Here is a 23,321-nt window from a genome sequence, read left to right as displayed (position 1 = left end):
TTAGGATGCTGCTTCTTCCATATGTGTGGGAGACTGAGACTGAAATGTCTTAATCATGAACTGGATACAGAGTTAGATTGCATGAAAGGCATGGCCTTAATCAGCATCCAGCCTCTACCGCACAAGTTTAAAGAGTAAGGTATATACAGTTTTGTCTTTAGTTATATGCTGTATTGTTCTGGCTTTATTCAGGTTAAAATAAAAAGCATTGGGAATATCTACAAGATAAGAATTGAACTTGATGGATTACTGAATGAGCAATCAGAATGGAACTTGCAAAGGGTGAGATTTTGTATAGTCATTTTTTCCTGCCTTATTAATTTTTATAGGAACTAAAAGCCTATCTTTTCATGAAGCCACAGCTTAATAAATCAAAAAATGCTGATTGTGTTGCATTCTTGTTGCTTTGTTTTAGGTTGCTTTAGGGATGACAGTCCTTCTCCTGAGCGCTGGAAATATGTAGCATTATTTTGCAATTATTCCTAATTCATCTAGTTCGTAGGTAGGAATTTTAGCGTATTGATGGGTTCTACCAAGTTTTGCTTTCTGAAAGCTCGCCTGTACTCTTCAGTGTGTGTTAGGGAGAGTCTAGCTATAAATTCCAGCTATGAAAAATTGAAAATGTTGGAGCAACAATTATCCCATGACAACTACATGTCAATGATGAACAAAGTTTGCGTAAGAGTAGACCCAAGCATAGCTCATTTTCATGGAAAAAGAAACTGCTAGTTTTCCAATTTGGTGAATTAATTATTCTTTTCTGCTTCTGTTTTAATTCTATTTTTCTCATGATATTTAGGGATGTTCACCAGAATAATTTCATACTAAATTCTTGCTAACACTGACCCCCATGTAAGATTTATTTCGGAATTGTATATAAGTATTTGTTTTCTGTTTCTTATTTTGAATATGTAAAAGACACAAGCTTATCCTTTGGCCTTCAATTCATCTTAAAAAGCCTGATTTAGACAACCAGATTTACACAGTAATAACAGATTTTTACATTAATCCAAAGGCTTTAACTGTAACCGTAGCAAAACTGAATGTAAATATAAATATTTCCATTGCTCAAATGGTTGCAGGAATCCTACTTTTCATCCTGGTGGTTACAGAATATATCTTTAACATTTTGGTCCAAATTTCATAGGGTACCCCAGGGATTTCAAATGTTTCTTTTCACAGAAAGAAATGAATTGGGTTGCAAGCTGTGTTTTTCTGACAAATCAGCTAATATTTGTGATTGTTATGGATCAGCAGGGGGAGCTCTGCCAATAAACAGTAGAGATTAAGAATCACTGCTGTAAAAGTATATAATGTTAGAATAAATACATGCTTTGGAGTTAAAAGAACGGTTTATTTTACTTGAAATATTGTTGGGGTTTGGTGGTTTTGGGTTTTTTTTTTAAAAGTGAGATAAATGCATATATTGTCCTGATTTCCTAAGTCTTAGAATTTGAATGTGAATACTTATTTTCATAATTTTGTTTGCAAGGTTTATGTACGCTATTCAAAACACAACTGCAGAAAGACAATTTTTTTTGGCACTGATGTCCTTTTGCTGGTGAAGTCCTATGGAAAAAACTGTAGTAAGCATTGTTATAATTCAATACCAACAAAAATTGCTCTCATAAAAGAGAGGAGACTGCTTAGTTATAGAAAACAGTAAGACAGGTATCATACAGTGGCAAATAACTTCGGAATTTGAATTCTAACTATCTTCAGAGGAATATATAGAGGCTGCTGGCACCCAGGTTGTCTTTTGTTCTGCTGTAGAAGAGCCAAATTGATTTAGTATTTCAACATATCCTCTCCTTGCCAGAGTTCAGAAGGATATAGATGATGAGTTTCATCCTGTTTTCATTTTAATACAAAAATGTGTCAATTTCCACATCTTCCAAAGGTGCAGTCTTACCTAAGCTCACCTATCAGAAAGTTTTCAGTCTTCAGTACTCCAGAGAATGTTACATGGAGGTGGTTCCCTGAGAGAAATCAGAATTGGTGACATTTCTCATGGCACAAAAGCAAATTTCAATTACAAATTTGTTTGTTCCAAGAATAATTTTGAAGTCCAGGACGTATTCAAAGAATAGAGGCTGGCAGTTTCAGCTGCAATACCACAGATTAAAGATCCTCTAAAGTGATAAGCCAAGTTACAAAGTAGTGGCCAAAATAAAAGTGTTTTCATAGTGCAATTTTGTATATCATATTTACTGATCGTCTCATTGTTTTCTGAGATAGAAGAAAAAAATATACAAAATTATGTTTTGCTGTTTAGAAGCAAAACACTGGAAAGAATGAACTGAGTCATAGTTGGAGTTGCTTCTTCCCTAGGTGATGCTGCAACACCTAAAGAGCAAGAAAACACTGAATTTTCCAGCAAACACGTGGCTGTCAAAGAACCGTGATGATAGAAATTTTCTCTGTGAACTTCCAGTAGTGGAAGCTGGAAAACCTGTCTATCCAAGTATGTGTGTACTTCACAGTTGCATGGTTATGCATATATTGGTTACGTGGTTTTCAGTATCAATGTCATCTGAATTATATTCCATTTGCTGTACATTCCTAAATGTGGTCTTAGCAATATTAAAAACAGATAGTTAGACTGATTTCTGGAGAATATATTCCAGGAAATTAATTGCAAATCAAACTTGCTGGCATTGTTTCCATTAAATAGTGAGTAAAATGAATTGTGATTACATATAACTTGTATTTTCTTCTTTTGGTTCCTTTTGGAAGTTGTTTTATACCACGTTTATGTCTACACTGGTGACTTGGAGCAAGCTGATACAGATTCTGCAGTTTATCTGTGTATCTATGGAAAAAGAGGAGATTCTGGTCTAAGACTTCTGCGTAAATCTGGTATACCAGCGACATTTCAGAGAGGAATGGTAAGTCTGAGAAACAATTTGCTTAGCTATGTAAATATAACTAAGTAACTTTTACTGGTCTTAACAGGTTCCTAATAAAAAGAGGTTTACCAAAATAATTTTTAAGAACTAAGGAAAATAATTTTCTACTGATCCAGGAATGACTAGAATGAGTGAAAACACAGGCAGGAAAAGGGGAAGAAAAATGATTTGAAGAACCCATCTATGATGGTGAGAAGTGCTGCCTATGAATTTAAAACATATTCTGTTGAGGTAATATGAGTTACAGCTGGCTCCAAATAAGTGCACAGAAATTGTTCCATGATTTCAGATCTTAGTAGGACTGTTTGTTATGTATTTCTTTTAATGGACAATAGTATAGTATTGTGATTAATATAGGGCAGATTTAAAGTAAATTTTCTTTCAATTACCTCCTATCTCCTCCATAAGGAAAATATACATCATCCTGATTTTCTGCAGTAGTGTATGGTTGAATTTCAGGAACTACTGAATGTAATCTTAGCTCTGCCACTAGCATCCTTATGACCTTCTATTAAGCCTGTTTCTTCCCTTGTGAGCTATTGAGAACTAACGTTTGTATGTCTAACAAATGATATCAAGCTGTTAGTGAAACATTTAATTAGAAATTAAAAAGCAGTATCTAAAATGCAAGGCATAACAATAACCCACTGGCAAACTTCAGACTTATCTATACTATCTTAAATAATATGTTTTATACCATTACCAATGTATTAGATATGCAGTTCTATTCCAACTGAAATTCAGAATTTAATTGCAGTTTTCTGGGTGGATTATTCTCGCCAGACTGATAGTAAATTCAGCATATTATTTATACAGGGACTAGGGGTGGTTCAAAGTGCACTTTCTTATGGAAATTGGTGAAGGAGACAGTGGATTGTATGGAGAGGCAGAGCGGGGCCTGGAATATATCATTTTGAGACACAGGCAGTTGAGTGCTGACTTGAACAACTTGATTTCATCCCTACCACAGGTATTCTACATGATATTAGGCAAACCACTTCAAGTAAAGCTTCCCTGAGTGACCACTTTTCGCGTGCTTCTGTTTTGCTGCCTAACCACTTTAACTTTTCTGAGCAACCATAGCTGTAACTGAGGTTTGTTCCAAGACAATTCTGATCTGGACATAGTAAGCTCTTTGAAATGCTAAATATGCCAATAAACTAAGCCCTCTGTTTCTCAGTTGAGCATTCAAGCTACTTTGCATCTTTGACGGCTTTTGGCAATAATCTCTGTGCATTAACTGTATAGGTAAAATGAAACATTATGCAGATGGCCTTTCAAAAAATAGATTTCAGCATTTGCAGAAAACTGGGGTACTATTGAAAAAGTGCAAAAGTGAGGTCACTGGGGAAATCAGTTCTGCTTCACTGAACTGTTTGGGTGGCTGCAGTAAATAATGCATAGAGTCATAAAGATAATGAAGATAAAAAAGACATATTAAAAAGCTACCAGTCCTGCCTGTGCACAATTTGAGGCAGGGATCCTTCAGAGAGAATAGCTTGTGATCATATATTACATATACACAAGGGAAAACTAAAGTTGCACAGGCAGTCTCAATTCTGCCATTTGCTAAGGACTGAGAACTGTCCAGAAATGCATTTTCCAATGTAGATCTTTCCTTTGTTTTCCTTTTACTGAGAAGCGCATCCTGGACTGTTATGTTTAAAGAGAGAAAACTATATGCTTTTTACTGTGATAGAAAATTACCAACCTGAACCTTTCACCTGCTGAGCTTCATGCTCCTAGGAAAACAATCTTTGCCAACTGTAAGCACAAGCCTAAATGAATAACAAGGGGAAAGCTGCATCTCAGATTTCAGTTTCTTCCAGCAGAATAAAATGCAAATAGAGGAGGTGAGACCAAAAAGAGCAAAGGGTGCGAAAATCTGTATTTTAAATAAATATCAACAAAAGAAATAATAGCTTTAACTGGTTCTTAACTAGAGAAGAATAGTTGTAAATGGTGGGGTATTGAAACAATAGTGAAGGGTTGCACGCAGCATTTTGGATGATGGCTGAAAAAAACAATTTATTTGGGGTTATTACTGTGGTGTGATTCTAGTTGTGTTTTCTCATTTACTCTGATACATAATCAAACGACATTTATCTTCTCAGATCCAACCACTTTGAGTACAGTCCAGCTGTCATTAAAAACAGCAGGAATCTTTGTACCTTGTGAGAGTTAATCAGGCTTTTAAAATACTTCAACTTTCAGACTTTCTTAGTGGTTGCAAATTGTGGAGTGCTGTCTCTCTCTTCTAGACCAATGCTTTTGAAGTGGAAGCTGTATCTCTTGGAAAACTGCAGAAGGTGCTGTTGCGCTGTGAGGCTAATGCCAAGTCCCGGTATTGGTACTGTGATAAAGTCATTGTCAGAGAAGCTGAGAACAGCTCGGAATATGTTTTCAATTGTGAAAGGTACTTTTTACCAGAATAGTCTTAAATGTACATCACCAACAGTATTATGCCAAGAAGTGTACTAATATGAAAATATGAATTTTCCAAGAAAGGACAAACTTGGATTATTTTGTGGTTTCATAAAATTCACAAAATTTCTTGTTCCAGAACAGATTGCTTCAGTTAATATGCTGTACGGTGCATATCAAAGGTTAAATGGTCGTATTGTGGCTGTGTTACTAGAGTGTCCAATGCAGCATTATCATACAAGGATCAGTGCCATAAGTGTGAGTGACCTATTCAAGAAGGAAATAAAAAGCACACAAAAAGATTCTAAGTTAAAGTGTATTTATAAATGGGAAAGACAACAGATTCACCATCCAGAAGTAACATTCATTCTCTTTCTGAAACAGATCACTGTTAGAGAGACAAATGTGATACCCAAAAGTCAGTATTATTTTGTGGTTGTTCCATTTGAGTTATTAAACTAGCATCTTAAAAGTCAATTGATATGTGTTGCATTTTGCATATTTGAAAAAATATTATGGTAATCCCACACTTGGAGTTTCCAGTTTTGCAGCCTATCTCTTGGCTATGTGCATCATTTCAGTGAAATGAAGGAAGTGTAGAGAAACAATGTGACCATGTGACAAGGCACTAGAATTAATTGTATTTAATTAATAATATTAAATTAATAACAATAAATATTATTTAATAAATGCAGAATGCCTAGTTACTTTGTCCGGATTTTTATTAATTTGTTACATAACAAATTTGCTGTGTCCTCCACTTGGGTCACAACAACCCCATGCAATGCTACAGGCTTCGGGAAGAGTGGCTGGAAAGCTGCCTGGCAGAAAAGGACCTGGGGGTATCAGTCAATAGCCAGCTGAGTATGAGCCAGCAGTGTGCCCAGGTGGCCAAGAAGGCCAACAGCATCCTGGCTTCTATCAGAAACAGTGTGGCCAGCAGGACTAGGGAAGTGATCGTCCCCCTGGACTCAGCACTGGTGAGGCCGCACCTTGAGTTTTGTGTGCAGTTTTGGGCCTGTCACTACAAGAAAGACACAGAGGGGCTGGAGCGTGTCCAGAGAAGGGCAACGAAGCTGGGGAAGGGTCTAGAGCACAAGTGTCTAGAGGAGCACAAGTCTAGAGGAGCGGCTGAGGGAACTGGGGTGGTTTATCCTGGAGAAAAGGAGGCTGAGGGGAGACCTTATCGCTCTCTACAACTCCCTGAAAGGAGGTTGTGGCCAGGGGGGGTGTTGGTCTCTTCTCCCAAGTGACAAGTGATAGGACAAGAGGAAATGGCCTCCAGTTGTGCCAGGGGAGGTTGAGATTGGAGGATATTAGGAAAAATTTCTTCACTGAAAGGGTTATCAAGCATTGGAACAGGCTGCCCAGGGAAGTGGTTGAGTCACCATCCCTGGAGATATTCAAAAGATGTGTAGACGTGGCACTTAGGGACATGGTTTAGTGGTGGACTTGGCAGTGCTAGGTTAACAGTTGGATTTGCTGGTCTTGAAGGTCTTTTCCAACCTAAAGAATTCTATAACCTTGAACACCTTCTTGCCACTCTTGGTATAATATCCTCAAAAACAGGAATAAAGATGCTCTCTCACCTTTATAAAACTCTCTAAAACTGATATCTTTCTTCAATCAGTAACATGTTTTTAAATGGTAGTATAAGACTGAGAATTTCTCTGGAGTAGATTTGGCTGCAGACCAGCTGTTGTTGCTAGCTGTAGTTGCTACCTTTCTAAAAAAATATAGGTAAAACTTCCTAACAGGAAGTTCTACAGAGAAATCAGGCCTGCTGCCCAACTTAGTCGTGAAAAATCAACTTGGTGTCATAGCCGTCCTCCTGTGGTTTACACGGCTTAGGGATGATGCATGTCAGGGCACTTTGCTGTATTAATTCTGTAATAATTAACATCAGATGTTGATCAGCAAAAATTATGCATTGACAGATACCATCAAGAAGAAACAGAGATTTTTTTTTTTCATTCGTAACTTTTCTGCGAGGAAGTACTGCACTGAAGAAGGGTTAAAATAGGTCAGTGGTGGAGGTCAGGGGTAGCTTCCATGTTGGCAAAAATGTAAAGCTGAAACATTGTGCTCTATTCAAGGAGGGGGGAGGGTTTTTTTCTTGAGAAATCTCTCTAATTTATTAATATTCAGCCTCATAGATTTATTTCACATTGATACTTTATGATCCAGGGTATAAACAAAATGCTGTATTTTTTCTGATTTAGCCGAGGAAATATCAGTATTTTATCTGACTTTAAAATCTGATATTCGTTGCTGAACATCCAACGGCTTTCACTGGATTTCAATTATACAGTATTTGTTAGTTACAGACTGATACTTTTTAGCATTTAGGATTGCAGAAGATACATGTGTGTTCAGGTTTTAGCAAAAATGATATAAATAAGTAGTTGGCTAGTAAGACAAAATTTATTTCTTAGGGACTAGCTCTTATATGAATTGCCCTGTTAATGTTTTCAAGACAAAAAACAAGGAACCTTCAAAAGGTGCTCTGGACTCATCCTGCTCAGCTTATACTGGATTCCCAACAGGCTTTGTAGGAGACTGAATGGTTTAGGTCATTCCTGAATAGTCCAAGGGAGTGAACCAAGTAAATAAAAACCAACAACCCAGAAGCTTTCTGATTTTTATTTCCCTCTGTAGAAAACCAGCTGATTTTTTACCAAGCAGGAGGAAACTACAAGAGTTGGTAAACCATTCTCTGCATGACAAGATTTCAAAATTATCTGTAGCTTAGAGTAGCATGCCTAAGAAACCTAACCAATATTTACCTTTGTTTGTACGTTTTGAGACTCATCTGTCTGTCCTCAAGTTGTAGGAGGAATAAGGAAGAGCAATATTTTATTCCATCTTTGTTTTTAACACTGAACTTTGATTTTAAGAATTACTGCGATACATACAAATTATACTTAGAACTCAACCCATAGTACTGAAAAAAATGTTTTGTGCCATATTCTTCTGTTTAGCTATACAAATAAGCACAGTCATGCCACGTGAGTCTCTTAATCTGACACAGGAATATTTTACTTACACAGCTCTTACCTTTGCACAAATAAATTTCTTTGTTGGGTCAAATAATTTCTACTTTAACATCTATCAAATCAAATATTGAAATTTTAGAGGTAGAAACCCTTTTCTGGTATATGTATTCAGTATGAAAATAAGATGTGGATCATTCAGTTATATGGTAAAATGGCAGAGAAAAAAAAATGATTCCTACCTGCTTGCTTATTTTCTTTCTTATTCTTAGGTGGCTTCCATTTATGTCCCAAGGTGTAACTCATTCAGAAATTGAGCTATACCCTCAAGGTACGTTTTACTGTAACTTTATGGAAGTAAGATCGGTAAGTTGTAATTTTTTCCTCTGAAGAAATCTGGGCTGAATTTACGCTTTAAGTATCAGAGTTAACCATTTTGCAGCTTCCTGTGTTATATTTCTGAGAGAATACATTTTGTGTTTGCATTGTATAATGGGTACAGGTGATAGTGAGAAAGTAATGAGGGAATGAATGAGAAGGAAAGTTTTCTTGTATTGGCTAGAACCACAGACTGTCTTTTTCATCTCTTCTTTCAAACCTTTTCTTTAATGTTAAATGATAGATCCTTTATTAACTGCTTTTTTTTTTTTTGGCAGAATTTCAAATAAATCAACAGCTGAAAATGCAAGAAGCAAATGGTAAATGCTGCTCTAGTCTTCTGTCTTTAATGAAGACTGTTTCTGTTTCAGAACTAATTGTTTTACACATTTGTTGGCATTTGTATTTATTTTAAAATATTAATTGCAGCACACTGAATATTTTAGTAAACTCTGAACTTCACATTTTAATTTAAACAATAAATCATTTTATTTATGCTTTCTTTTTATTCTGTAATTTTTCTTTCCATAATGTTAATTTTCTCTCCATTTGCTTGAAAATTCATATTTTTCTAGTACTTATTGGTGATCTATCTTAATTTCAATTTTTTTTAGTTAACATTTTCAACCATAATCTTTTCTCATGGTCTATATATAGTTTTGTTCTCATTATTAGTTTTTAATTTTCTGTTTTACCTGTGATTTCATATTTATTCAGCTTGACTTTTCTGTCCTTGCAACCAGCACAGATTAAATTACATTTCTTAATAACACATAACATTTTCTCAGCTGTGAGAAGTACTTCCTGCAGTAGGTTGAACTATAATTTAGAAGCTATTGGGAGAAAGTTTGAAAATGTTTATTTATAATTTATTATATCAATCAAGACATCAAAGTAGAACTTGCTAGTGTATTGTATTGTTTTTAATATTCTAGAAAAGAAAAAAACCAAAACATTTCTAGAAAGTCATCTGTGGTAAGGTGCCACTTTCTGATGCCCCCAGGGATGTACTCGGTGTGAGGTTGCCCCTGTCCTCCATGTAGGCCAAATGAAAGTCACCTCATTCCACATTTTTCTGTATTCTTCTCTCCTCAGTGTGTATTCCTCTTCAGTCATTAAGGAAGTAATGGTGTTCTACCTCATCAGAACAAAACTAGCTTTTTATGCCAAAGAGAATGAGAATTATGTGTTTGTAATACTTACTGTTTCCAGTTTCTATGTGGAAGCATGCAGGAATGCCATGAAGATTCCTGGCATCAAAGAGATTAGAAATTTTATGTTTCTTCTCCTACACCAACATTGTCCTTCAAACACAGAGTCCTGTCTGTTTCCAGAAAAAGAACAAGCCTCAAAGTTAATATTGAGGAATGCAAAAAAATTTTTTTTATCATATTTTTGGGGAAGTTTGCTTCCCTTTTTTTTTACCTTGGGAGTTGTACTAGTGTGCAAAATAGTTTACTGATGCTACACTTATCCTTTGGAAGCAGGAGTTGAGCTAGAATATGCAGTCTCAAGAGTACCAACTGTGCTGTTTTGAAACTGCATTGCTTAACAAAAGAGACACTTGAAGAGGATAATAGAATAGAATAGAAAAGGCCATCAAAACCACTTCAGGTACAGTAAATCAGACAATGAACAAGTCCAAAAGAAAATACATTTTGCCTGCTTCAAAATAAATATGTGTTTCTGAATTACTTTTGAATTTTTAGGAGTAGTGTGTCATATCTTATCCTTTATCTACACCATTCTTCATAAGTACTTGTAAATTGAATTGTCCTTATTTTCCAGCCAAATGGTCCAAAGGAACTTTGTCTTTAAGGAATTAATATTATATTGTTAGAAAACAGAAGAGGCTGACTTTTTTAGTAAATGAGCTTTTCTATGGTGCAGGGAGCCCCTGCCTTATGCTCTTTGTTTCCACCTTCAGTGTATAGAAGGTTTTCACCCTTCTAATTGATGCTGATTCTTTTGTAGCCTGGTGCTATGGTTCTTTTGTCAAGAAAGCGGGTCTATAGAGAAAGCTGTGAGGATGCAAATTTTCAAAGCCACAAAAGAGTTTGTTACAAGCTGGAGTCTGACAATTTTTAGTGGAAACTGGATGGTTCACTTCCTTTATAGAATCATAGAATGGTTTGGGTTGGAAGAGATCTTTAAAGATCATCTAGTCTACCTCCCTGCCATGGTCAGGGACATCTTTCACTGGATCAGGTTGCCCAAATCCCCATCCAACCTGACCTTGAACACTTCCAGGGATGGAGCACCCACACCTTCTCTGGGCAACCTGTTGCAGTGTCTTACCACTCTTATCATAAAAAATTTCTTCCTTATGTCTTATCTAAATCTACCCTCTTTCAGTTTAAAACCATTTCCCTTTGTGTTGTCACTACCAGCCCCGGTAAAAAGTCTTTGCCTTTCTTATAAGCCCCCTTTATATATTGAAAGGCTGCAATAAGTTCTCCTTGGAACGTTTTCTACTCCAGGCTGAACACCAACCTTTCTCCACAGGAGAGGTGCTCCAGCCCTCTGACCATTTTCATGGCCCTCCTCTGGACCTGCTCCATGTCTTTCTTGCACTGGGGCCCCCAGAGCTGGACGCAGTACTCCAGGTGGGGTCTCATGAGAGCGGAGTAGAGGGGCAGGATCACCTCCCTCGACCTTCTGACTAGGTTTGATTGATCAGATCAAATGAGCTGTTGCTGTTTTCTGAATTCCCAGCTGTGTATTTCTGTGTATTTAAAAATCTATCACCTTCCAAAACTAGGCGTCAGCCAGACATCAAAAATTTGGGAAAGAGGAGATCAAACTTCCTGCTCTAGTTCAGTCTTTGTGGGGCAAATTACTGAGGGATAATGGGTCTGGCCCCAGATAAATACTGCTGTCAGGCAACAGATTTAATTCATGCAGGCATTACCAGACAGCTTTCTATTAATAAAACTGCAGTGTACACTGTGTCATTTATTTATAAGATGACTGTGGGCTGGTATTTCATTTGTTGTTTGCCTTGCACAAAATGAATTTAAGTCACTAAGTGGAACGAGTTTCATACAGGCAAAAGCTACAATCAAAAGAGGGGTGGAGAGCATGAGATCCCAGCTTTTCAGATGTAGAAATGCATTTTCTAATTGTGAATTGTTCTTTTTTAAAGTAAGATTTATATTAAGCTGCTTTCAGATATTTAAATAACTTGTGTGCATTGTATGGGAGCAGAGATGACATTTTAGTATCAGGGAAGCTTTATATAAAATGATTTTCTAAAGAGTCCTTGTTTAGTGTCAGAATTTTTTCCAAAATCTTTCTTTTTTCATGCTAATCTCAATGTCATGCCTCCATCTAAGCAAACAGAGCCAGGCTTATTGCTAGAAATCTCACTAGGCTCTGTGTTCATATTTCCAGCTTTAGTATGCTGCAAACCTCCTAACTCTTTAAAGTTATACAGCTTGCCTAAGATGAGTTTGAATGATGCAGCATTTAGCCAATCTTCTGTTGCTTCTCCCAGCATCACTACCTTTTAGGTGCATAGTTGCGGTCCCAGGGCTAAATTATGCTTTTATTTATATCTTTCAAGTATCTTGCTACATATCAGTAACAGTTATAAAAGCATTTTGATTTTAATTTTTGTTTTACAGAAGGAGACTGGAAGATTACTGTAGTCACTGGGGATTTTGAAACAGCTGGCACAACAGCAACAGTATCCCTTTACGCTTATGGAGAAAACAAAGCTTCTGGTCCTATTATTTTGGGATCTGGGAAACACCAGCTGTTTAATCCCAACAGTGAAGATACATTTAAGGTATAGTATGGTAGTTATATAAACACTGGAGAATTCAAAGCATATGCAAAATAGCTTTTCTCAAAACTGGATAATAGCAGTAATTAAAAGGACTCAGAGCAATATGTAAGGATCATTAAGTATTTCTGAGGGAGCGCCTGACTTTTATGATAGTAAGATTTGAATCAGCAAATGTATTCAGAACTGCATCAAGCAGAATCTGCTTCATACCTGCATCTGCTTGATGTGCAAGTTTTAACTAGACATTGTTCATTTGCAGAGGTAGAAAAAGCTTTCTTTGCCTGTCCTTTGCTTTGATGTAATAAGATAGTCCTGCCTATGGCTTGTGTTGCATATCCCTCCTTGGAAGCGTTCACTGTAAATTCCTCCATGGGTTTCCTCAGGCTTCCACTGAAGGACACTGTCGTGTGAACCTTGCCTTGGGGAAAGTAAGAAGGAAAGAGGAGATGGCTAGGGACTAGACTCCGATCACACGGGGTAGGTTAACTCAGGTGATTTAGACTAGTGATGTTCTACTTCTCCAAGCAAATGGTGAGATTCCTCTCCTTGAGAGAGACCTCTGAGAGGTGCTTCAGAAGCATGACATTTTCCAGGGCTTCTCCAAGTTCCTATAATTCCTATAATTTCCTCCAGTTCCTATAGTTCCTCAGGACTGTACCTGTTGCAATTGTTACAATTGCTATATGTCATTTAGGTTGAAATAATTTATGCATAATAAGCAGATGATGGGGAATCAGTGACAGATAGGTCAGGAAGTTTCTCTGGTTTTTTTTTTTTTTTTTTCCCCCAGTTTGAAGTATAAATATGTAAGTTCTTGCAGATACAAGTCAACGGTGGTCTTTCCCTAGCATTTATTTAAGTTTAAAGTAACTTGGATAAAGTTTGCAGATAATGCTGGTTTAAGATTATCTCATATCAAAAGAGGAAGGTGAAATCAGTGTTTATCTGAAGACTAAATTTAAGTGTTCCTTTTGAAATCATTCTGACTAGATGATCATCTTGGATATTTATTCAGCTAATTAATTATGTCTGACAGCAAGTTCTTACTCATTTATTCAGTTCATTGAGGAAAGTACCCAGAATTTTGTTTGTTTTCTTTCTCTTTGGAAGGAACACTATGTTTCTCAAAGCATTATTTTTATCGTCCCAGCATCAGAGCAAGACTTGATATGTGGAAAAGAGCTCTGATGATCTGTTGCTATCCACCCTAACACCCAGGCTTAAGTCTTCTACACTGTACCTAGGTCTTTGTGCCTGATGTTTTTCTTTGGTGAAATACCACTGAAAGCCTGGAAGAGGCTTGGAGGCTAGGCACAGCACCTTGATGCAGTTGAAGCGGGATGAGTCTGGACTGAGGAGTTTGACTGTCCTAGTTTCGGCTAAGATAGAGTTAATTTTCACAAGGAGCCAGGACAGGTGAGCCAAGCTGGCCAGGGGGCTGTTCCATACCGTGTGACGTCACGCTCCCATAAAAGGGGTCCAGTTGGGGAGGGGCGGGTTCAGCACGGCTCCGGGATGGGCTGAGCGTCCGGTCAGTCGGTAAGTTGCTTTCTGTTATCGGCCGTTGTGAACATTCCGTTATCAGTACTGCTGTTGACTGTTTCCCTCTCCCTTTGCTGTCCCAGTAACCGGTCCGTACCCCAGCCCGCGGGCTTTGCCTTTGTCTGCCCGTTCTCCTCCCCATCCCGCCGGGGAGGGTGAGCGAGCGGCCGTGGGGTGCTCAGCTGCCGGCTGCGGCTGAACCACGTCAATCACTTAAACCTTTTACAAAATCTAATTCTGTAATCAAACTTTTAAATTCATGTGTAACAAGACCTTTAAACTTCAGAGGTTCTTGAGGAGGCTTCTCCCTCAATTCTAATGACACCATCAAAGCTTCAAGGTTGATCAGATTACTGTCCATCCATTATTTCTCAAAATCACTTATTTAACTGTCAGTCAGTGCTGGTCAATGAGGAGAGAAAGAAAAGAACAGATAAAGTAATTTTGCTTCCTTTCCCCACATTCCCCCCCCCCCCAGTTTTTCAATTTAGTAAGGTAACCAAAGTTTTTGTTAATCCAAAAGGAAGCTGTGTTTTCCAGATATTTCAGCACTTTGCAACTTTGCAGTCTTCCAACATTAACAGCACAGTGTAATAATATCAATATTGCTAAAAACTGTGGAGTTGCAGAAAAGTTGGATAGCCCTTATGGCTTTCTATTGCACTAGTTTAATCTATTAAGTACATAGGGGAAAATCTTGACTAAATGGGCCAAGATTTGCAGCCTTTGTGTAGAAATGTGCTGCATATTTGAAGCCTCTTTAAACTCCAGGTAACCTTTTTTTTTTTTTTTTTTAAGAAAGTGTTAACTGAGGCAGGGAGCTGCAAGGCTTCAGTGTAATATAATGGAAAAAATAAAGCACAATCATGTCCCAAAAAAACAATCAAATTACCATCTCATTTCAAAATCCCTTTGGTCACAGATAGAATCATAAGAAATGACAGAAAAATGGCCCACAAGAAGAGAATGAGACAAAACTATACTGAATTATCTTAATAAAAATCAAGAATAGTAGCCTGATAGAAAGTACAGTTAACTGTATAGTAAGTTGGGTACCAAAAAGTAAATAATGAATATTCACTAATGTTAAAAATAATGAAACAAGTGATTAAAACTTGAGTAAATCAAGTTTTCATATACTCCTGAGATTTTGTTGCTCATCTAGAATCTGATTTTGATGTTGCTTGTATTGCTGTATACAGCTGGTGTAACTTTGTTAAGTTTGGCTATCTCTGATTAAGGTTTGTGTAAATTAGATTAAAAACTGCTCGACCTCCAGTGTAACGTGGGTAGCATGTAACAAGGCTATTGCCCTTGGAGAGTTCCGTATGATGGTAGCACATGAAATTCATTGAAGGTAATTAATTTACAGTTCTTGTGTGATGGGGAGGGTTCTTGGGTTCTAGGTTCTTACAAGATAGTTGTGTATAAACTACACTATATTTGCCCTTGTGGCTTTGCAATTTTTCCTACCAGCTGGGAAAGTCAGGGATGAACAATATGGGAATGAGAAAGAAAAGGAATTTAAATTTGATGGATTTCCCTTTCTGCTCTGTAATTGTTCCTGTGTGTACAAAGAAACTACTTCTAGGCTATGGTTTTCTGCTTCTGTTACTATTCAGGCATAGTTTTTAGGGCATAATTTTTCTGTTGAGAGTCATTCCTCCTCCAATAGAGGGATATCAATCTACAATAAGTTACAGCTTTCATCAGAACTGTGATCTGTTTCCTGCATTTTCCTCTGGTGCCATCACAGTCCCCGAGTATTTCTCAGTATTTCAGAAATACTGATTTTGGCAGTATGTTGAGTTGCTCAAGACACTGAAGCTTTAATTATGTTGTAAACTATATTATCCAGAGTCCTGTATGTTGCATTGCCATTCTTTGAAACATGGCAAATTATCTCTGAGTGTAGATGCTGTTTGATAAAGAAATTCTTTTTATAAATTCTCTTTTAATGTTTGGCCATGCCAAATATTCCCTTCTGTGTCAAAGAGAACTAAGCAGAAGACTGTAAGCCTATTATCTTCCATAAAAGCCAGCTACAATCTCTCTAATTTTATTACTTCTATACAGAATAATTCCATACCTTTGGGTACAAGTTCTGCTCTTCTAGTCATAATGAAGTCAGTAAAATCACTGACTGGTTCAGTAGGTCTGCTTTCAAAATATTTGATGCGAGCCTTAGCGAGAGTGGCAGGACCTAGCACCTCCTTAACAAGAATTCTTCCATGCTTCGCTTTGTAAGTTTGCTTCATTATCAGCTCTGCAATCTCTTTAGGGCAGTGTTAGTCTTGCTGATCTCAACACGTTGTCAAGTTTTATCTTAAATAACACTAAATTAAGCTATTAAGAGTGCTGGGTTTTTTCCTAAGAAATCTTCAAAATCTTCACTTTAAACTTTTGTAGTTGGTGGCTGTCTTTGTAAGGAAGATAGTTGTTCCATGTTTGCAAGATGGAACGGGGAGTATGCATGTTTATTTTAGGAGAATTGGAAACTGGAATCCATCACTGGTGTGAACTTTGCTGCTGAAGCCCATTTCTCTAACTTGTAAAGCTGGTGCCCTCTCCAGTTACACTATTTAAAGTTTCTTCATCTGTATAAACAGTCCTTTAAACACTGTCATAGTCTATTAGGGCAAAATGCCAGAGAGTAAGATAGGCAGATGAAAAGCAGGGCTCCTACTAATACTTGCAGAGACACTTGATCATAACACTTAAATAGTGTTCCTGTCATGAGGTGGTTAGTGTTAAACCCAGCCGTTCTCCTTCCAGTCTCATATACCTCGTTTGTAAAGCATTGTGTTCATCAGGTGTGCCTTATGCTGTGTTGCATCACACAGAGACTTTATAGTTAGAAGTTTATCTGTTGTTTTTCATTTTGGTTCTCAGTAGTTTTAAATAATCTATGCGTTAATAATTGACACTCCTTCCTTTAGAACCAGCCCTACGGACTGTAAGAATCTGTCATGTTTCACTGCGTGTCTTTCATTCCTGTACCCTGGATCCATATTCATTCTTTCATCAGTCAAAACTGAGATCTTTAAAGTAAAATGAGAAGCAGTGGGGAGAAAACCAAATGCTATAAAAATAGGTTGAAACAAATCCATTTTCATGCTTTTCCTCCCATTGTTAAAATAAAAGAGTCTGTAATGAACTCAGTGAGAATTCTTCCCAAGTGAGAAGATTGCAAAAGTGACCGCAAGCACTAATGTAGCTATCCACTCTCTTAATCATGGGACGGGCAATGCCTAAAAGCTGGGCATAGCTTGTGTCCTGCTATTTTCCAGCTGTTCCTGTTTGCCATTATTACCATTTAGGTCCAGAAACTGTTGAATAAAACTTAAAGAAACCCAGGCTTTAGTCAGATATGCTTAAGGCAGCATAAAACAGTCACACTGCTGGTTTTAACACCACTTGAAACTGTCCATCTCTCTATGAAATGTATGTGCTAACAACATGAACCTCAGTCCTTACTGAGATAAAAGGAAGAAGTATGTAAAACAATCTCCATCAGCTACAGGCTGTGCATGAAGCAAAATTTAGCTTGTTCCAACAGCATAGAAGGATCGCACAGAGCTAACAATCTTAGAGAAAAACACAGTTCATCTGATTTTCAAGAAATGAGAGTGAGTGAACATGGTACTACTTGTTCAGAAATTCTGCAATATGGAGTACTGCAGTATGGAGTGTATATATATCTATATATGTTTTTCCATGCTAAGGTAGGTTCTTGAGAGAACTTTATGTACTCAACTTCAAGTTTAAACTTTCAGCCATATATCTATAAAACTTCCTTTTTTTCTACCTGATGGCAACACAAGTCCAAGATGAATACATATTAAAAACCCTGCCTGTCTCTGAAGTCACTCCTCTCTCCCGGGTTATGCTGTCTGTTTAGTCCCCTTGTAGGTCTTCAGTTTGTTGTTTCTGAAATTTTGTGGCGCTAGTTTCCTTTGCTAAAGGTCTCCCTGTTAAGAGCTCCCCCAACTTCTAATGTCAAGTGCCCAGATTCAGCTTCTGCCTTTACTAATCCATGCTCTTGCCTTGCCTTCCCCTCAGCCATTTTCTAGTCTATTCACATTCTTGTGCCTCCCATCATCTCAGTATCTGAGCACTTTTCAGAAGTGAGTGGTATGACTAAAGTGCGACTTATTCTCTCACTCTTGCTCTTAAAAATAATTTTGTTTTTTTGGGCTTGATACAACTCTATAAAGAGAATAGACACTTTATACAGTACAGGCCTTATGCTAAACAAGATGAGATCAATTTATCTTGGATTGAAATAGAAGATGATAAAAGGGATAAAGTTTTTGATGACACTTACTTGATATGGCCAGCTCTTTGGCAGCCCTTTAACAGTTCTATCTCCTGTAAAAATTATTTTCACTGTGCATTGTAGGGATTTCTTAGTACTAGCAATGTTGAATCTGGTTCTCGCCCTAGAGATAATTATGTCAATAAGGTGATGCCATTGCATTGAGTGCTACAGAGTTAGAGTAGTTGAGGTTAGAAAGGATCACTGAAGATTCCTAGTCCAGCCCCTTGCTCATAGCAGGGCCAGCTAGAGTAGGTTGCTCAGGACATTGTCCAGTCAGCTTTTGAGGATCTCCCACTTTACAACCTCTCTGGGTAATCTGTTCCAACATTTAACCACTCACCCATTTTTTTTTCTCATATTTAAGTGGAATTTATGGTATTTCAACTTGTGCCCATTGCCTCTTGAATGGATACCGCTGAGGTGAGTCTGGCTCTGTCATCTTAGTCCCTCCCATCAGGTATTTATACACACTGATAAGATCCTCCTCTGAGCCTCCTCCACTCCAGGCTAAACAGTCCCAGCTCTCTCAGCCTTTCCTCATGTGAGAGATGCTCCAGTCCCTTAATCATACTGATGGCCTTTCATTGGATTCTTTCCAGTATGTTCATATCAATTGTACTGGGGAGCCCAGAGTTGGACACAGCACTCCTGATGTGTCTCATCAGGGCTGAGCAGAGGGAAATAATCACCTCCTTTGATCTGATGGCAACACTTTTCCTACTGCAGCCCAGAAGGCTGTTGACCTTTATGTCAGGAAGATATAAAAAAAATCCTTTAGCCCTAGGAAGGCAATGTAGAAAGTCAAAGTCTGATGTGCTCACAATCACATACAATGTTAGGAGAAGACACTGTTAGATGTAGGGTTTGTTTTTTTTTTTCCAGAGCTGATGGCTTCATGCCTGAATGATAAATATTGCTGTAAATCCGCCAGGAAATGACAGACACATATTGCAGAGGCCAGTTCATAGTCTGTGAGGGTATTATAGAATCAACAGTCAAAAGAAGAGTAACTCAGAGGTCTAGACCTAGAGGTGACTATCTAGAACTGTGGTGACTACTCTGTACCTTTTCTTAAATGAATCTTCATGTGTCTTCAACTCTTTGAAGCATTATTATGTGCCCACCAGCATAATCTTCCTTATCATGCATCACTTCTTCATGCACAAGGCACACTTGTCCAGCCACAGCATTATTCTGTTAGCATGATGTCCACGCATGTGATGAAGGTTAAGTAAAGATTGAGTTTTCTTACATGGCCTTACCTTTGTTTAGCTTTCTTACAGGCAGTGCTAGTCTGTATTCCAGTTAACATCCTCTGGTAGGCAGTGTTTTAACTCCCCATCTAAGCACTGTGGAAAGTTTCAAATCCAGTAAAATACTCCTGGTCTGACTTGGGAAAGCACAGATTACTCAGAAAAAACTCAGATATATAAGTGGCTACATTTTCCTAACATGAGAGTTTTGTGCTTGCTTTAAGAACTGACACCCTGATACTGTAAATACTTGGTGATGGCATAATTTAATTAACCATACAGTAGAAGAAAATTTCTTCCAGAGCTTTGATGTTATTCTTAAAGCATTTTCCCATTTGTTGTACTTGAGAGTGGAAAAAATAAGCTGTCTGTTGATACCATTAGTTTAGCAGGTAACAACGTGACATTTCCTTTCTCTAATTAACCTGGTAACAGATAATTGGCATCCATTTTAGTGAAGAGTAGCGCATTGTTAGCCTGTATAGGAAGGTCAAGTGAGTGAGTACTGATACTGAACTAGCTACAGGATGAAAAGAGCTTGAGTGGACTGGAAAAGAATGTGTTTAGCCGTCAGTGTGCAACAAACAGTACTTGTTAATTCAGCTTATGTTTGTGACTGAAGCAAGTATGAAGTGGGGAAAAATTACGCCAATTTTTGTGTGGCCTTTAATGTTAATCCTTACATGTCTATATCCACCTTTTTCACAAGACTGTCTGTTAAGTTTAAATATGAGCACCTGTGATATATTCTAATTCTTGAATTAATGTGTAACTATACCAAGTTTGTTGGCCACAATTAACAAATTGCCTGAATTCAGACAACTGGAAAATGCAAGCACCATGGGTGGACCCTGGATACTTTACTGATACATTAGTTATAATTTTGGCAACATTTACCAGCTGCATGCTCACAATTTAAAAATATCTTCTACTTCCAAAGATTTCTTCATTATAAGCACTTGCCACAGACGTTAAACTAATGCAGTTGATGATTTCTCTTTGTTTTGGGAATCCACCTGCTGCACATGATTTCTCTGAAATTCTGTTAATGAGATGGCCTTACATGAAATTAATAACTGTCTGTCAAGCATAGCCTCTAGTGGTTGTGTTAGACACTGGGATTTCAGTGTAGCTGCTTCTGCAGTGTTGACTTATCCAAATGATTTTCATGCTACCCTGAGTTTATTGCAGAGATTGCAGGATATTTTCTGTACAACAGGAATACAGTGACATTATTTTGCTTATTTCAGTTTATAAAAGAGAAACGGAGTCATTACATATATTCTTTCCATCCTTTTACTGAAGTATCTTTCCATTTAACAGTCTCTTCTGTTTAGTGAGAGCCAAGGAACTCTTACTTTACTTTTCACTTAGTTAAACATCTCAAGTACATGAAAATAGGTGATACTGACTTCACTCAAAATACCATAGGTATGCTAGGGACTGAAAAGAATCTTTGCATAGCTCATGTAGAAACTGAATTAAAATTTAGTCCTTGCTTCCTCTTTAGGAAGGATGTCTTGCTGATAAACCTGGATTTGAATTTCTATTTAGAGACAAGTTGTAAAATATGAGCTTTGTTAAGCTTCAATTACAAAAAGTAGGCTGAGATTTTCTAATGTGTTGTTTAATGAAAATAGAATCATAGAATTGTTTAGGTTGGAAAAGATCTTTAAGGTCAACAAATCCAACCATTAACCTAGCACTGCTAAGTCTACCACTAAACCATGTCCCTAAGTGCCACGTCTACACATCTTTTGAATATCTCCAGGGATGGTGACTCTACCACCTCCCTGGGCAGCCTGTTCCAATGCTTGATAACCCTTTCAGTGAAGAAATTTTTCCTAATATGCTATCTAAACCTCCCCTGGCACAACTTGAGGCCATTTTCTCTCATCCTATCACGTGTTACTTGGGAGAAGAGACCAACACCCACCTGGCCACAACCTCCTTTCAGGGAGTTGTAGACAGCAATAAGGTCTCCCCTCAGCCTCCTCTTCTCCAGGCTAAACCACCCCAGTTCCCTCAGCTGCTCCTCATAAGACTTGTGCTCTAGACCCTTCACCAGCTTTGTTGCCCTTCTCTGGACACGCTCCAGCCCCTCAATGTCTTTCTTGTAGTGAGGGGCCCAAAACTGCACACAGCACTTGAGGTGCGGCCTCACCAGTGCCGAGTCCAGGGGGACGATCACTTCCCTAGTCCTGCTGACCACCCTGTTTCTGATACAAGCCAGGATGCTGTTGGCCTTCTTGGCCACCTGGGCACACTGCTGGCTTATCTTCAGCCCGCTGTTGACCAACACCCCCAGGTCCTTTTCTGTCAGGCAGCTTTCCAGCCACTCTTCCCCAAGCCTGTAGCATTGCATGGGGTTGTTGTGACCAAAGTGAAGGACCTGGCACTTGGCCTCGTTGAACCTCATACAGCTGGCCTTGGCCCATCGATCCAGCCTGTCCAGATCCCTCTGTAGAGCCTTCTTTCCCTCAAGCAGATCAACACTCCTGCACAACTTGATGGTGTCTGCAAACTGACTGAGGATGCACGCAATCCCCTCGTCCAGACCGTTGATAAAGATATTAAAGAGAACTGGCCCCAGTACTGAGCCCTGAGGAACACCACTTGTGACCGGCCACCAACTGGATTTACCTCCATTCACCACAACTCTTTGGGCCCAGCCGGTTTTTTACCGAGCAAGGAATACAGCCGTCCAAGCCATGAGCAGCCAGTTTCTCCAGGAGAATGCTGTGGGAAACGGTGTCAAAGGCTTTGCTAAAATCTAGGTAGACAACATCCACAGCCTTTCCCTCATCCACTAAGCAGGTCACCTTGTCATAGAAAGAGATCAGGTTAGTCAAGCAGGACCTGCCTTTCATAAACCCATGCTGCCTGGGCCTGATCACCTCGCTGTCCTGTATGTGCCGTGTGATGGCACTCAAAATGATCTGCTCTATAACCTTCCCCAGCACTGAGGTCAGACTGACATGCCTGTAGTTCCCCAGATCCTTCCTCTGCCCATTCTTGTAAATGGGTGTCACATTTGCTAACTTCCAGTCAACTGGGACCTTGCTGGTTATCCAGGACTGCTGATAAATAATGTAATGTTCCCATTGCCTTGGTAAGACGAGAATTTAGTCCTATGCTTGTACAAAAAATAAAGAGTAGCAATGAGCAAAGTATATAGTTGTATTGTAGCAGGCTAATCTTGTTTAACTGCTTGCAAACATTTAGAATATGGGTGTGGCTGAGGCAAAGCTACCTCTGTTTGAAAATGTGGCCCTTTTGAAAGTGGTGGACAGTTTTTACAATAATATGTATCGGTTCATTGATAATTTTTGATTTGTCAAGTGACTTATGGAAAAAGAGCAATTAACCTGAAATGATCAGAAAATTTTAGAAAAAATACAGAATTTTGGACTTGTATCTTTTTCTGAGTATCTGAAAATTTATGAAGAGAGCTTTGCAGTGTCCCTGTGAGAGACAGGTAAGTATTGTCCTTGTTGTATAGTGTGGTGGGTTGACCCTGGCTGGAGGCCAGGTGCCCACCAGAGCCGCTCTATCACTCCCCTCATTCACTAAACAGGGGAGAAAAGGCATAACGAAATGCTTGTGGGTCGAGATAAGGACAGGGAGAGATCACTCACTAATTATTGTCACGAGCAAAACAGACCAAACTTAGAGAGGGAATTCATCTAATTTATTACTAGGCAAAACAGA

At 38.3% G+C, this 23,321-nt stretch overlaps 1 protein-coding gene across 10 annotated transcripts in view; it reads left to right on the top strand.

Moving 5' to 3' along the window:
* RP1 (RP1 axonemal microtubule associated) overlaps positions 1-23,321 on the top strand; it is a 212,701-nt gene that overhangs the window by 79,497 nt on the left and 109,883 nt on the right. For all 10 annotated transcript variants that reach the window (XR_008575914.1, XR_008575913.1, XM_054817077.1 and 7 more), the window contains exons 19-25: positions 193-282; positions 2,332-2,464; positions 2,737-2,888; positions 5,171-5,325; positions 8,599-8,657; positions 8,983-9,024; positions 12,331-12,494. Coding sequence is in view for 8 of the 10 variants with exons in the window: in XM_054817077.1 (XP_054673052.1) it covers positions 193-282; positions 2,332-2,464; positions 2,737-2,888; positions 5,171-5,325; positions 8,599-8,657; positions 8,983-9,024; positions 12,331-12,494 (795 nt within the window). In the remaining 2 variants the exon portion in view is untranslated. The remainder of the gene's footprint in view (positions 1-192; positions 283-2,331; positions 2,465-2,736; positions 2,889-5,170; positions 5,326-8,598; positions 8,658-8,982; positions 9,025-12,330; positions 12,495-23,321) is intronic.

Source organism: Grus americana, chromosome 2 (genome assembly GCF_028858705.1).
Source record: "Grus americana isolate bGruAme1 chromosome 2, bGruAme1.mat, whole genome shotgun sequence".
Taxonomy (NCBI): Eukaryota; Metazoa; Chordata; class Aves; order Gruiformes; family Gruidae; genus Grus; species Grus americana.
This window is presented reverse-complemented; position numbering and strand designations above follow the sequence as displayed.